The sequence below is a fragment of the Gekko japonicus genome, unplaced genomic scaffold (assembly GCF_001447785.1).
Source record: "Gekko japonicus isolate JY-2015 unplaced genomic scaffold, Gekko_japonicus_V1.1 scaffold449, whole genome shotgun sequence".
In the NCBI taxonomy this organism is placed as follows: domain Eukaryota; kingdom Metazoa; phylum Chordata; class Lepidosauria; order Squamata; family Gekkonidae; genus Gekko; species Gekko japonicus.
The window spans coordinates 1086324-1101061 of record NW_015170287.1 but is presented as its reverse complement, the minus strand read 5'-3'; the positions used below and the strand labels follow the sequence as shown (position 1 = coordinate 1101061).

Below are 14738 nucleotides of genomic sequence, written 5' to 3'. Positions count from 1 at the left end.
GCAACTGCCAGACAGTTTGTTGTCAATTTTTGAGACACGGCATTCCCTTTTAAAATTACTTTTACAGCTACCACTGCTACCCACATTTTAAAGAATACGAATAGGGATTATTATTATTTTTTTTAAAAGGATCATCAATGTAATTCATTGTATGTTTACTTGGAAGTAATTATCACAGTGCATGTTTAATGTTCCCAGGTAAGTGTTCATATAATTGCACTTCAACTGCCTGCGTAGTCTTGAAAGCCACCCCACCCCCACCCCTTCAGCTAGTCTGACAGTCTGCAAATGTGGGTAGAGTTGAAAGGTCTATGGGAAAACCAGTTCTACCCCTTTCGTGGTCTAAAGCATTGCAAACTGGAGAAAATCATACAGGGACAGAGTGTTCTTCCCCCCCTTTCTCTACTATGCTTGGGTATAGCGGAGAAGGAAGGAGGAGGGCCCTATAGCCTGCCTCTGACTCCTACAGGTGGCCAGCACTGCCAATAGAGGGCAATACAGGAGTCAATTGTCCATGCCTTGGTAGCTGCCCCTTTCATCTTGATTCAAGGTAGAAGGGTACATTACAAATGGTTTAAATAATTAAATTAAAGGAATCAATGCTATATTCTCATTTATGGTTCTGTGTTTTTATGTATGTATTTCACTTTTGTTCTGCCCTGGATAGCCCAGGCTAGCCTGAGGTTGTCAGATCTCAGAAGCTAAGCAGGGTTGGCCCTGGTCAGCACTTGCATGGGAGACCACTGAGGAAAATCTAGGGTTGCTATGCAGAGGCAGGCAATGGCTAACCACCTCTGAACATCTCTTGATTTGAAAACCTTATGGGGCTGCCCTAAGTCTGCTGCAACTTGAAGGCCAAAACTAGAGTTACCATTCCCCAGATGGGGCAGGTATTCCCTCCTTTTGTGGGCTCCTGCCCGCTGGCAGCCAGCTGGCTGGCAGGAGGAAATCCCCCCACCTCCCAAACAGTGACATCATGTGTGATGCACTGACATCACCCGGAAGTGACGTAGGTGCATCAGTGACGTGGGGGTGTGATGCTCTGGGGTTTTTTTTGGCAAAACTCTATGGTTTGAGGATGATTTTACCATAGAGTTTTGCCCAAAAACAGAGTGTCACTCCCAATGTCGCTGGTGTGCCTACGGCACTTCCGGGTGATGTATGCACATTGTGTGATGTCTCTGTCCACTTCTCAAATGCTCCCCAGTCCCCTACTGGCCCCTTGATCAGACCTGGCAACCCTAGCCAAAACACACAAAGTTGGCGGGTGTTGTGTTTTTTTGCTATGTGTTTTATAATATTGTGCTTTTACCCGGTAACAGCCACAGTGGCTCTGATTGGGCAGAAAGGCAGGATCTAAGGTTTGTAAATAAAAAATAAATGAATAACACAGAGATTGCTGTTGAAACGTATTGTGCTCTAAAAGATGTGAAGTGGCAGGAAAGCTTAGCTTGCGGTCTTTAATTATGCACTATCTGTAGTTCCACCCTGAGATACTCAATAATATTGAGTAAGAAAGCCAATCAAGGGATTTGTATGTCACACGGAGGTAGCTTTGTAAGCTCGATCTATAGTGGACTGAGAAAGTGGGGGCCAAATGGCAATGTCAAGGCCTGACTCCTTGTGAAAACTCTACGGTCTTTTCCTTGTCCTAAGAGTTAATAATTGTTTATCTTGACTGCAGGGGTACTGCGTGAAGAAAAGGGCAATCTCTTTGGCAATCAGGTTTCAAACTGTTTAGGGTTTTACTCCTTAATAATAACACTTTAAGGAACCTATTAGTATCCAGTGTTCAGCGGTGTAATGTGCTCCACTTTCTACTTGGAAAACTCTATTTAACAACTAGGTCACAGCATTCTGCTCTAACCTGTGTTTTTGAAGTGGACTTAAGGTATAGCCCCAGTGGAGCTCTCAGCTCATCATACCAACAGGACTGGAAGAAAACAGTTTTCACAGTGTTAGCTTTACAAGGGGGGAAACAGATGTACTGCACTATCCTTCACAGTTCCATAAGGAGAGGAGATGGTTGGGTTCAGTTAGAATTTAAATTGTGTGAGCTAGGGAGGCTCGCAAAATGCAATGCCCTGATCTTAGAGCAACAAGGAAATGAGACCCATTAGCTGGGATGACAAAAAGGGGATGACAAACACTGGTTTAAAAAATGAAAGAGAAAAGGGGGGGGGAAGGTTAACAAAGATCTTTTTACTGGTTCTCTTAACTATTTGTTAAAACATACCAAAACAATAATATGTCTAAAAAGACAGAACTTCTGAGCATATACAAAGGACATGATTTTTTTATAAAATAAAGAGAGACAGATACTTTTGTCTTTTCTCTTTCATTTTTTAAACATATGACTCAGTCTCCCTGAAGAAGCTTAACAGGAAATGTGTGAGGAGGTTATTAATATTTTGGAATAAATTTTTCTTCCCATTGCACCATATTCCCCCCCCCTTCATCTCTTCGCTCCAGTTGGGTCGACCCTTTTTGTTCTTTATGTTGATTTGCCATGGTAAGAAAGACCTGGGCTTGGATCCCGGCTAAAGGTTTCATGGACAGAATGGGAAACAATTTTGCTGACACCCCCCCCCCATCTGTGACAGACCTCAGACTGCCCCACCCAAGCAGCAGCATTTGGGTCTGCATGGGGAGGTGAGGAGGCTGTGGACAGAATTGCTTCTATCTGCAGATTTTTTTTTTTGCCAGGATCCAAGTCCTTGTTTTGTCCAGTAATATGGATATGAGTACAGCAGCAGCCTTAGCCATTCCTAAAAATAGTCCAGGGGTGGCAAATGTTATGACTTGAAGCAGTTTTCAGTGTCAGGTTAGTGTATTTATCCCATTCTTCCTCCATGAAGCTCAGGGCAGCATAGATGATTGTCTCATCCTCGATATTAGTTGCAAGGACTCTGTGAACTAAAGAGTAACTAACCACGGTCACCCAGTGATCTTCATGGCTTGGGAGTTCTGTGTTTAGAATTTACTTGGAAGGCTTGCAAGGGTCTGATTTCGATCAGCCCTGTGGTACACTGGGGAGGTGTCTCAAGCCTCACGCCCCCACCATTTCCCCAGCCTGAATTTTCCCCAGACAGTTTGGTCACCCTGTTGAGCTAAACAGAACACGAAACTCCCAACATGTGTCTTGTTTTGCTCTGAGCTGGCATTTGAAGCCAGGTCTCCCAATTTCTAGTCCAAAACTCTAGCCATTATACCGCAACTGTAGTCAAAACAAACTTCACTGTATCCTAGCATTACAATATTTGGTTTGGCTATTCAGTAATGGATGGGGAGGCATGCAGCTGATAGTCAAGTCAATGAACTGGATTAGGATGTTTTATTGTTTTTATGTTATGCTTATTGTTTTGTTTTCGTGCCTTATATTTTATTGTTGCATGTGGCTAAAAACTTCTTGGTTGACCTGTGCTCAACAGAGGGGGCATCTGTATTGGAATCAAAATGTGAATTTGGGTTCGGTATTTCATTCACGACTTTGCATGCTGGTATATTTATGTTTGTGCCTTTCTAATGTACTCTTTTGTTTGTTTTGTTTTTCAGGATTTATTTATACATGTGGTGGAACTTTAAAAGGACTTAATGGTACAATAGAAAGCCCCGGCTTCCCATATGGATATCCAAATGGTGCAAACTGTACATGGGTAATAATTGCAGAAGAAAGAAATAGAATACAGATAGTATTTCAATCTTTTGCTCTAGAAGAAGAATATGACTATTTATCATTATATGATGGGCATCCTCATCCTACGAACTTCAGGACAAGGTAAATAATGCAGCTACCTATCAAATTCAGCTTGTCAAAATTGTATATTTGATTCAAATATCTGTGTGATAATAGCAAAGATGGCTAGCAATAGCAGAACCAAATTTTCATTTTCTTCCCAACAATATTGCTTACACTATTTTCTGTAGCAACAAGCTGGGTACCAGACTATTATGATAGAATGAAGCTCACCAACATTGCCTGTTTGACTTCACACTGAAAATTGCTTTGATGTAAATATAGTGGGTTAGTTTCGAATGACAGTCGACCTCTTGCATTGGCAGAAGACACTTTGGGCCAGAGGAAAGCACCACTGTTGGTGGAAGTTTGGGGGTAAGGCCATGTCTCAGTGTTAAAACATCTGCTTTGCATGCAGGTCCCAGGTGCAATCTCTGGCATCTCCAGTTCATCAGATCAGGTAGCTGGTAATGTGAAAGATCTCCATATGAGACCCTGAAGAGCCACTGCCAGTCAGAGTAGATGATCATGACCTTTACCGACCTGTGGTCTGGCTCAGGATAAAGCAGATTCATATGCTCATGTGGAATGAATCTACAAAATCTAATCCATTAGTTTTTGAGAAAGCATGTCTGTCCAAAGGGTAGCTGTACTGTATATCATGTTACATCAGTGTTAGAACATGTGTTTTGCATGCCCAGGGGTCCACAGTCAATGTGTGGTCTCTCTAGTTTAATTTTTAAAAAATACTCAGGTAGAAGCAGGAAAGTCCTCTGTCTGGGCCCTTGGAGATCTGTTTCTGGTCAATATAGATATTGTTGCATATATTCTTGCCACTGACACTACTTGCCACCCTCTTTTGTGGTACCTGCCTGAAAATAACTCTGTTTTGTTTGTGGATGGAGTAGCTTATCGACCAAGGGACTGAGCTAGGAATTGTTTCAAATTACACTTGTGTCATGAACATGCTTGGTGGCCTTGGCATACCTCTGTGCCTCAGTCTTCATTCTGTAATAGTGTGATGATAATACTTAGGGTTGTTGGTAATGATCACTACAAGACAATGTACATGAAGTACTTTAAGCTCTCCAAAATGACTGTAGGATGCAGGAACAGCTATGCCAGATTGGATCAACAGTGTATCCAGTCATAGGAACATAAGAAAAGCCAATATTGGATCAGGCCAATGGCCCATCCAGTCCAATTCTCTGTCACACAGTGGCCAAAAATACCAGGTGCCATCAAGAGATCCATCAGTGGAGCCAGGACATTAGAAGCTCTCCCACTGTTTCCCCCACACACACACCAAGAATACAGAGCATCACTTGCCCCAGAGTTCCTATCTATACCTTGTGGCTAATAGCTACTGATGGATCTCTGCTCCATATGTTTATCTAATTCCCTCTTGAAGCCATCCATGCTTGTAGCCACCACCACCTCCTGTGGCAGTGAATTCCAACATTATGTTTCACACCGTGGCCAATTAAATATCCCTGGAAAGGCCTACACACACAGCATGGAACTGTCATTGCTAATATTCAGATAATTAATGCCTCATAACATCCATATTCCATTTATTCATCTCGGCTAATGGCCATTGATAGACCTGTCATCTATACATTTGTCTAATCTCCTTTTGAAGCCACCTCATTCCCTTTTAAAGCCACCATAATGTCCTGTGGCACAGTGAATTCCACAAGTGAATTACTCTTTGAGTGAAGCACTTCCTTTTTTCTGCCCATCAACTTCACTGGCTGCCTGTGAGTTCCTAGTGTTATGGGAAAGGGAGGAAAAGTTATTGCTATATGTGTTCTTTTCCTCGTGAGTAATTTTATCAACCTGTATCATACTTCTGCTTAGTCAACAGTTTTCTAACCCTTAGCTTTTCCTTTTAAGGAAGATACTTCACCTTTTGGATCATTGAATTAAATGTATGTTAGAAGCAGCAATGGTACACTATGTATAATCAGGTGCATTGCGAGATTAGTAGGAGGCATTTTGTTAGCATTTCTAATAGTTGGTGTGAAATGAAATTTCACAAATTTTAATTAATAGTTAAGCTTGCTGAAAGTCTTTTACAGAAGTACCAGTGTATCACCACATTCTTCAACAGATTCAGTTCACACATTCATTTGTTAAGTCATCAAACATATGACTATAAAATGTAGAGATAATAGCACTGATTTTGGCTGAGGAACAGACTTGGTTCCCCCCCCTCCATTTTTGGTCCATGAAGGAGCTCGGGGGGGGGGCATACTTGGGTTCCCCTCCTCCACTGTATCTTTGCAGCAACCCTGTGAGACTGATCAGCCTCAGTTTGAATTCTCATAACTCAAGCTTAGCTTGCTAGTTGGACAAAGGGTTTTTTAAATATAGCTGAGCTCTACAAAATGTGTTTATTACAGTTACATATCACACATTAACATGTATACACAATTTTAAAACCTGTGCAAATGTGTGTAGCTCAGCCTGCTTTTGTCACATGCATATACATGGTGGCTAAAGATGTGTTACACATCTGTATGCCATCCATACCTGTGCTGCTGTGGCAATACAGAGGCAACACTTGACACTTGTCAACAGGCTTGTGAACCTCGAAACCCATAATCTGTGTATGTACTTGAATTTTCTTCTGCATTAGCCTTTCTGACCAGGCCCTGAAGCACCCACAGATTGTGCTTTGAAGACACTGACTGAGCATTATGTTCCAATGGCATGGGCGAAGAACAACTTGATGGTTTTGTGACACCCCCCCTCCCCGACCAGGCAAAATTGCATGTTGTTTCCTTTTTCTGCTAGGGTTGCCAGGCACTGTCTTTGCTCCAGCTGGAGAAAAATGGGGGTGGAGTGACATGGTGTGATGTCACTTCTAGTTGTAACCAGAACTCTAGTCAAGAGGCTCCAGGAATTCCCCAATCTCTATGGTAAAAACCTTAGAGATTTGGGGTATTCTTAGAGTGTTGCTCCATCACAATGTTGCTCCACACCTTCCATTCTTGTTCTTGCCACAGCAAAGGAACCAATCAGGGCTTGGAGCCCAAGGTCAGGAGTCCCAGCCCCCGTCCCCAGACAAATGACAACCCTAGTTTCAACAGTAGGGTTAACAGATGTCCTCTTTTTAGAGGGCATTTCCTCTCTCTCTCTCTCTCTCTCTCTCTCTCTTTGATGTCTATCGTCTTTTGGGCTCTTTAAAAAAAACTGATGAAAATGTCCTCTTTTTGGGTTGGAAGCTTGAATAGTTAGGGGTATTTAAAATGAACTTATGTAGCCAGGGTATTTAAAATGAGATTTGTCATAGTGATCACTTGTTTGAAGTTGTCAGAGTTGAAATATGTCCTCATTTTTGCTTTTCAAAATATGTTAACCCCATTTAGCAGTCATCCACGGCGAATCCCCCCTCGACATTTAGGAGGTAGTTAAAACAACCAGTACATTGACGGCTAAGTTTAAAGAACAGTTTGGATGTTCTGTGGGGACAGCCTGTGAAAAGAGACCTCTGAAAAGAGGTGTAAAAACCCAACAGACCCATGATGGCTCTATAGGAGAAAGCACTATAGAGGGGTATTCCAACATGGGCTCTTTTCTTTGTTACAAACGTGCATATAGCAGAACTGCATGAGTAGCAGAGAAAGCACACCTTGCCACATACCTTTGAGAAATCAGCCTTGGCTTCCCTGGGAGGCATCTCAGTTTGCAAACAAATTGGTTTTAAAGATAGTAATTCAAAAGGACACACTCAGGGAAGCAGAAAATACATACAAATGTATAATGTTGCACAAACATGTATCAGCACTAAAATTGCTATGTGAATTGTATCTTTTTACACCTTTTTGAGCAGTGGCATAGAGAAGGGGGAATTATTTGGTGCATTTTATTGATTCCACCTGCCTAGTCTGCATGAGTTTGAATCACTAGCTTTGAAAGCAGTCTTCTTGCTGTTGTATTAACAATACAATTCTGAGGGTAAATCTGCTGTCTTATTTTGAATGCAGTAATGAACAGTTATTTAATTCTTATTCATTTTAAACAGGTGCATAGTTTATTTCCAACAATATTAGTCTTTTGGTGATGCTTAGATGCATAGGAATGACATAGGAATGATCTTGAAATTTGGTCTTGCTCAACTGAGTCATTGAATGGGACTCTCTCCCCTTTCAGGCTATGCATCAGATTGAGTCTTGATCCATGGATTGTCCAATGAACACTGGACAATATTTTATACACCAGTACATGTGACCTGAACTAGCAGTCTGAAAGAGGGAAACTACTGTTTTGATGATGAAATAATATTGGACTTTTTAATATAATACTCAGTTTCAGTAATTCACTATTTCAAATAATATCAGTATACTGTTTTCCTCTACATTAATTAATTAATTCGGAATAACAATCATTCTGTTCAGTATGTATGCACAAGGTCTAATGCTGTTACATCCCTCTCCACATAAAACATATATATTGAAACAATGGGGCAAATTACATCTTTCTGCCACACTTTAACACGTCCAATTATAAGAATCGATGCTCAAATTATTGCATATGTACCCCAAATTACTTCCTACCTGTCCTTCATATAGGACTGCCAGGTCTCCCTGGCCAGGAATGAGAGGGTAGGGTTGCCAGATCCAAGTTGGGAAACTTCTGGAGATATTTGGGGATGGAACCTGGGAAGGACAGGGAGCTAAGTGGGATACACTGCCATAGAGTCCATCTTCCAAAGCGTCCATATCCTCCAGGAGAACTGATCTCCGTAGTCTGGAGATGACTTGTAATTCCAGGGAATCCCCAGGTCCCACCTGGAGGATGGCATTCTTTGCTTCCCTTCCCTCCCTTGACTTGTGTGAGGCTGGATAGTTTATCCTACAATTTTTTAAAAATAGTTGCAGGAGACAGTTTTAAGTATTGGACTAACTACCATAAGTAAATTGTTGTAGGGTGTTCAACAAGAGCAGTGAAGATGGTTATGATCGTCCCCTTCCAGTCTAGTAACTGAGGCTAACGTGTAGTGTTTTGTCAGTCTATTGTTTGCAAGATATGAGGAAAAAACAACCTTCAGCAGCTGAAAAGCAAAATGGAAAAGAATCCCGATAACTTAAAATAACTGTATCCTTTTCTCTTTTTTCTTGTTTGATGTAATGAAAACAATCCTGTGCCTCCTTTAAGGGTTGGGGTCAGGCAAGTTAGTAGTCTGCCTGTTCTTCAGAGAACTTATTGATCCCTACAAAGTTTCCTTTATAAACAGAGGCCTCCAGAGCTTTTCAAGGTCCTCAGGGGTTCTCTGGAAAAAAACATGTATTCATTACAATAAGGTTCAGGTAATTTGCTTTTCTCTTCACTGCTCCTTCTCTGTCTAAATTGACCAGCTGAGCAAAAGCAGTCTGAAATGATTAGGAACAAATTAGGGGCTCAGTATTTTTGACACACCTTTGAACCACTGATCGCAGAATCATTGATTTCCCCCCTTCAAACAGCCTCACACAGCACTGCAACTTAGTCTACCAGTTAGAGAGAAACAGAGAGCACAGAAGAAGGATAAAATTTACAACAGAGACTCAGGCAAAGTAGTAAGCAAGGACAGAAGTGATGAGACTCCAAGTGTCATTCATGGGGTCTACAAAAAAAAAAAAGATTCAGGTGACACCAATTAACTAGACAGCACAACATACAAATTATGAGTGTCAAGTGTGTAGAATTACAAATGCACAGTAAAAAACAGAGAAGTATGCACAACTATACATTTTTAGAGGGTAGCCATATTGGTCTGCAGTACATCAATTAGATTTGCGCCTACTGAGTCTCTAAGGTGCTACTGGACTTGAATTTAATGAAGCTATATATGGCTACATGAGTAGAAGTAGGTTTCTACCGACAATAGGAGCGGTGCCATAGTTAGTGGGATGGGCATGGTCCAGATAAATGATGGTCTGTGGAGGTTTGTGGGGTCCATGGGGTTTACAGACCCCCAGACCACAAACCTCCATGTTAACAGATTGGACTATGGTCCATTTGGACTGTACCATTTAAATTTTAAATGGTTTTTGCAAAGCTGTCTGGCATGCAAATCGGCGACTTCACTCATGTGGAAGTGAGTGAACTTGCTGCTTGGCCTCCACTTGCATGCCACACATTTTGCAAAACTGCCTGGCATGCATGTGCCCTTTAAGTGGCATTTACAAGCCCCGTCCTGATGGAGCTATGGATCTCCTGGCATGCTGGTATGAGGTCCTTGTCAGTGAGTGCATAGACCAGGCTCATGGACAACGAACTGAGCCTTGGTCTGTGGAAAAATTAGGTCCATCTTCCATTCCATGCCCATCGCTATTAGTGGACCAGATTAGGACTGGGGAGTCTCAGATTCACAATCCCAGATTGCCATGTCATTCGGTTGGTGGTCTTTGGCTGGTTTCTCTCTCTCTCAGCCTAATTCATCTGAAAGGTTAATTTATTTAGAAAATTTAAATGTCACCTGTCCAGAGCCCTCTCATTGTGAAGGTGAAATCAGGAGAGGGAGAACAGATGATACTATGAACGCCTTGGAAGAAGGAAGAAATAAATAGTAGGTCTGAACTGAATATATACAAATATTCAAAATTGGCTAAAATTTAATCTCTCAAAGGTGGGCTCTGTCTTATAAAATCATACACAGCTTGTGGGCCATACATAGATTGTGCTCTGTTGACACATTTGGGTTTCCTGTGGCAACAATACAAAACCTGTGACAGATGCACTTTCACTGGGGATAAGAGACTTCTATGCTGTAGACGTATACAATATTTTCAACATTTTATTGTTTAAATGTAAGAATTCTGGCAACAATTAATAAGCTGTGATATGTTTAATGAAAATACATTATTAAAAAGTTCAATGTTTTCACAAAGTTAATTTACATGATGGCAGTTCTATCTGTTCTCGCTCTGTGAGAATTTCTGTCCAAATAGTACATTTTCTTTTGGTTTCTACAAAAAAAGATTTCTGTCTTCAACTGTTGTTTTTTCTTACCTCACAAATGGCAAAAATTAAAGACGTATGTAAGATGCAGCTGTTTGCCACTTTTTCTCAAGCATTGGGGATGCTTTCAGTTTTTCTTATAAAAAGACGATTGTAGTTTTAAGTTTCATAAATATGTCAAAGTGCAATTTTGTATGCTAAGTTATAAATAATGTGTTTTATGTTGTTCAATCAGTAAAAGAAGTTTAGGTTTGATATGAAAGTATTATGTATAATTAACCTCCCCCTTTTTTTGTGTGCGGGGGAACCCAACGAATGTTTTCCCCTTTTGCCCATGGTGTCACAATTTCTGGAAATTTCATATCTCTGCCTAGGCTACATAATTTGTGCTAAAGGAATCTTGCTCAAATGGAATCACTTTCCTGCATATTCCCTTTTGCTTTTAGGAGTTTAGCTGTACTTTCTGTCTGGTCTGTATGACAGCTACATTTGTTAATGAATATTTGATTGCAAATAGGTTGGAAAACAGTTGTTTTAGGGACCACCCCATACCTACACTCAGATAGAAACATATTTCTGGGTTGCTGACATACAGCTTGTAAATTATATGTTAAGAAGGGGGTATTGTAACTATTGTAGAAACACACCTTGGGAGAACATGGAACAAGTGCAAAACAAAAACAGGTGGTTGGTAACATTCACCACAGTATACCTCTTTGCATATGGGTAGTGAATGGATAACTGTTTATATTGTACACCTTGAGTTTTGCAAGGGAGAAAGGTGGCTAAGAAATGTTTCAGATAAAGAAGTAAATTAACAGATGGAATAGAGGATGCTGTAGGCATCGTTGCCCTCAACTGCAACAAGAACGAAGCATCTCAGGGAAAATGCACATGCTATCAAGTCATTCCCGATAGGTATCCATGTTGATTTGTTAAGAGCAAAATGAAACAGCTGTCCAGTGCACCTTAAAGATTAATGGAATTTATTCCAGAATGAACTTTTGTGTGTCAGGGCTCACTTCCCCAGATACATGAAGTGTTCATCTTCTAGAGGGATGCATTTATACTAAAAAGCTGCAAACAGAAAGGTTGGTGGCCAGTGTTACAAAATGTGGCCAGTTTAAAACAAGGTCCAGTCAAAAGAGTAACCAATCCACTCAGATTGAGTGAGGACTAGCCCCAACTAATGACAGAGCAACAAAGTAGGATTAATATAAAATCAGATCTATTGTGGGAATGTGCAAGGTGAAACATGCACTCTGTTAATTATATGACAAAAAGTAAAAATGATCTAACGCGAGCTCTCATAAAATTTTCCAGTTGTTTGTATGTTGCAAATATTAGTTGTAATGAAAAGATAGTGTGGATGTTGTTAAACTGTTGTCCCATTTACTTTGGCCTTTTGGATCACTTTTAGAAGAGGGCTGTACTGTTTTCCTACAAGCTTAGAACCATTTTCAAAACAAGGACAGGGTCCACACACCATTGTATCTTGCATTGGATATTGTGATCATTTACCACCTGGATTTTTCTATGCAGACAGGAAAATCCATGAGATGAATGATCATGATAACACAGTTCAAATGATGTGTGGATTAAATCAGAGTTCTAAATAACCAAAACATGGACTCTTGAGCTAATTGGCAGGTTATGAAGTGACTTTGGTTCATAACTGTAATGGTTTTCCCCCTCCCCCCCATGGAAGGTATGCATTGCCTACTTTCACATTATAAAACATGTACTTAGGTAAAGCTAGGATGGTTTATCGGATCATGTGCGACAGATTTATTGCTTTAATAGCCTACAATTTTCTATTCATTATTTTTATGTCAGACAGAGAACTCAAATATTCATAGGGAGAGAAAATATGTTTTAAGGTGAAATTGAGTTTGTCCTCAAATGACAAAGGAACCACCGTACTTGTATAAGTAAATTATCCATGCATTTTAAATATTGTTGAATGGAACAGTAGTCCATTAAAAAAATTGATTGACAGGAATAATTTTTATCTGCTGCTTTGTAAACAGCATAAATATGGTCCTGCTAACAATTTATAACAGTGCTTGAATACGTTTCCTTGAGTACTCTTTTTTTTTGTATGTGAAATTGTAATGCGGATGCAATATTTATTTCTTCTCTTTTATTATTGCCTTACATTCTGCCTAAGCCTTGCTTCTTGTATCATTAATTTTCATGATAAAATCATTTTTGTTCTGATCATCTGTTCTCCCCTGCATCTTTATAACTTAGGGTTGCCAGGTGCCCCCTGGCAGAGGATGGGGGGGGCAGGGTTACCAGATCTAGTTTGGAAAACTCCTAGAGATTTGGGAATGGAGCCTGGGGAGGGCAGGAACCTCTGTGGGGTCAATGTCATAAAGTCCACCCTCCAAAACATTCATTTTCTCCAAGGGAAGTGATCTTTGTAGTCTGGAGATGAGCTGTAATTCCGGGGGATCTCCCGGTTTCACCTGTAACTTGACATCTCTGTTGTTTCCTCTTCCCCCCCCCCCCAAGGTCAGTACATACATATAGACAAACTACACAGGCCAAGAGCAGTCAAACTACATGGTGCTATCTGTACTCAAGACTTCAGAGACCTCTTCATGTATGGAAAGTAATAGAAGTATGTAAGATCAGCCCCTGCAATTTTGCAGATGGTACGAAGTCCCTGGATTGGCCAGACATTGCTGCCATTTTATGGTCAATAGGGCAGTACCTTTTCCTTGTTCCATGTTGGCTATGGTTTCTATCTTTAGTTTCTGGATCTAGCAGAAAGAGGCTTGCCATATTCTAAACTTAAGCTGCAGTCACACGGAGCATAAGGCACGCTAGAGGGACGGAAGATAGGTGAATTTTCCGGGCGCGATCTCACCGCCACATCTGGGAAGCGTCGAGCTCCCGTGGCGAACCCGAGGCTTCCCGCGGAAGATGTGCGGTAAAAAACTAGTACCTCGGAGGTACTAGTTTCCTGAAACTGCGGGGCAAGGGTGGGCGTCTGATCGCGTTTCCGGTGGTAGTTCTGGCACCCGCCCATGTCCCCTCGAAAAAAGGTGTTTTTTTTAAAAAGTCTTCACGGATGCGCACAAGCACCCAAAGGAACATGCGCACATTTGAGTTTAAAAAAAACAACAACCCCGTTTGCCCCGCGCCCCGCTTCTTTGCCACGCCACAGGACTGTGGAGTGATCGGAACTTCCCCCCTACCATGGGACCTCCACGGGACCTCCACGGTAGGTCTGCTCGCACAACCCTGCGGTTTTTAGCCCCGGGGCAAACACCCACGCTTCACCCCCACATTTTCCTGCCCGTGTGCCCGCAGCCTTAATTTATATGTCGCTTGCTCTAAACACACCCCCACCCAGGCTCCATCCCCAAATTTCCAGGAATGTCCCAACCCAGAGTTGGCAACCCTACTTACTCATTATGCAAACCAATCACATTAATTGCTGCATTGTCCACTAGTGGCCACTTGTCTGCTCTCCGTAATTACCACAAAGAGTTGGGGAAATCTGTGTCCCTCCTGATCATTTGTTTAGGCTATGATTTGTTCAGCCTTGTGGTTCTTCTCAGAAATAGCCAGGTGTCAATCCTTGCTATGCTATGCTTGCACCAGTTGCCATTCTGGTTGGGGGGAGGGCTTCCTGAGGGTGGGGTGAATATGTGCGGGAGTGAATGAGACCTTTGTTTTTAGAAGATGCAACTTTTCCACAAGTCATTTCCTTCACCTCCCCTCTCACTTTCCCAGGAGAAGTGACCTTGAGCACATTCTTGTACCATCTCAGACTCTAGATTACCAGGACATATATCTCGCCTGGCTTGCATGGCAATTAGGTGAAGTGTGAATGTGACATATACTTGGGGGCTGGATGGGACCTGTTTGATTTTCTATAGTAAGACTGTACCCACCAAAAGACTTCAGTTCTAACATGGTGACTTTTGGATCTTGCATATGCTCTAATAAACTTATCACTGTCAAAGCGAGAGTTATTGAGTGTAACTGGACCAGGGTCTGACACCAGGCTTATTGGGGGGGGGGGGGGAGGTATAAATTA

General features: G+C 41.5%; 1 protein-coding gene across 1 annotated transcript in view; it reads left to right on the top strand.

Moving 5' to 3' along the window:
• The window catches only part of CSMD3 (CUB and Sushi multiple domains 3), a 796050-nt gene that overhangs the window by 18053 nt on the left and 763259 nt on the right, over positions 1-14738 (top strand). The window contains exon 2 of the mRNA XM_015417873.1: positions 3556-3778. Coding sequence (XP_015273359.1) covers positions 3556-3778 — 223 coding nt within the window. The remainder of the gene's footprint in view (positions 1-3555; positions 3779-14738) is intronic.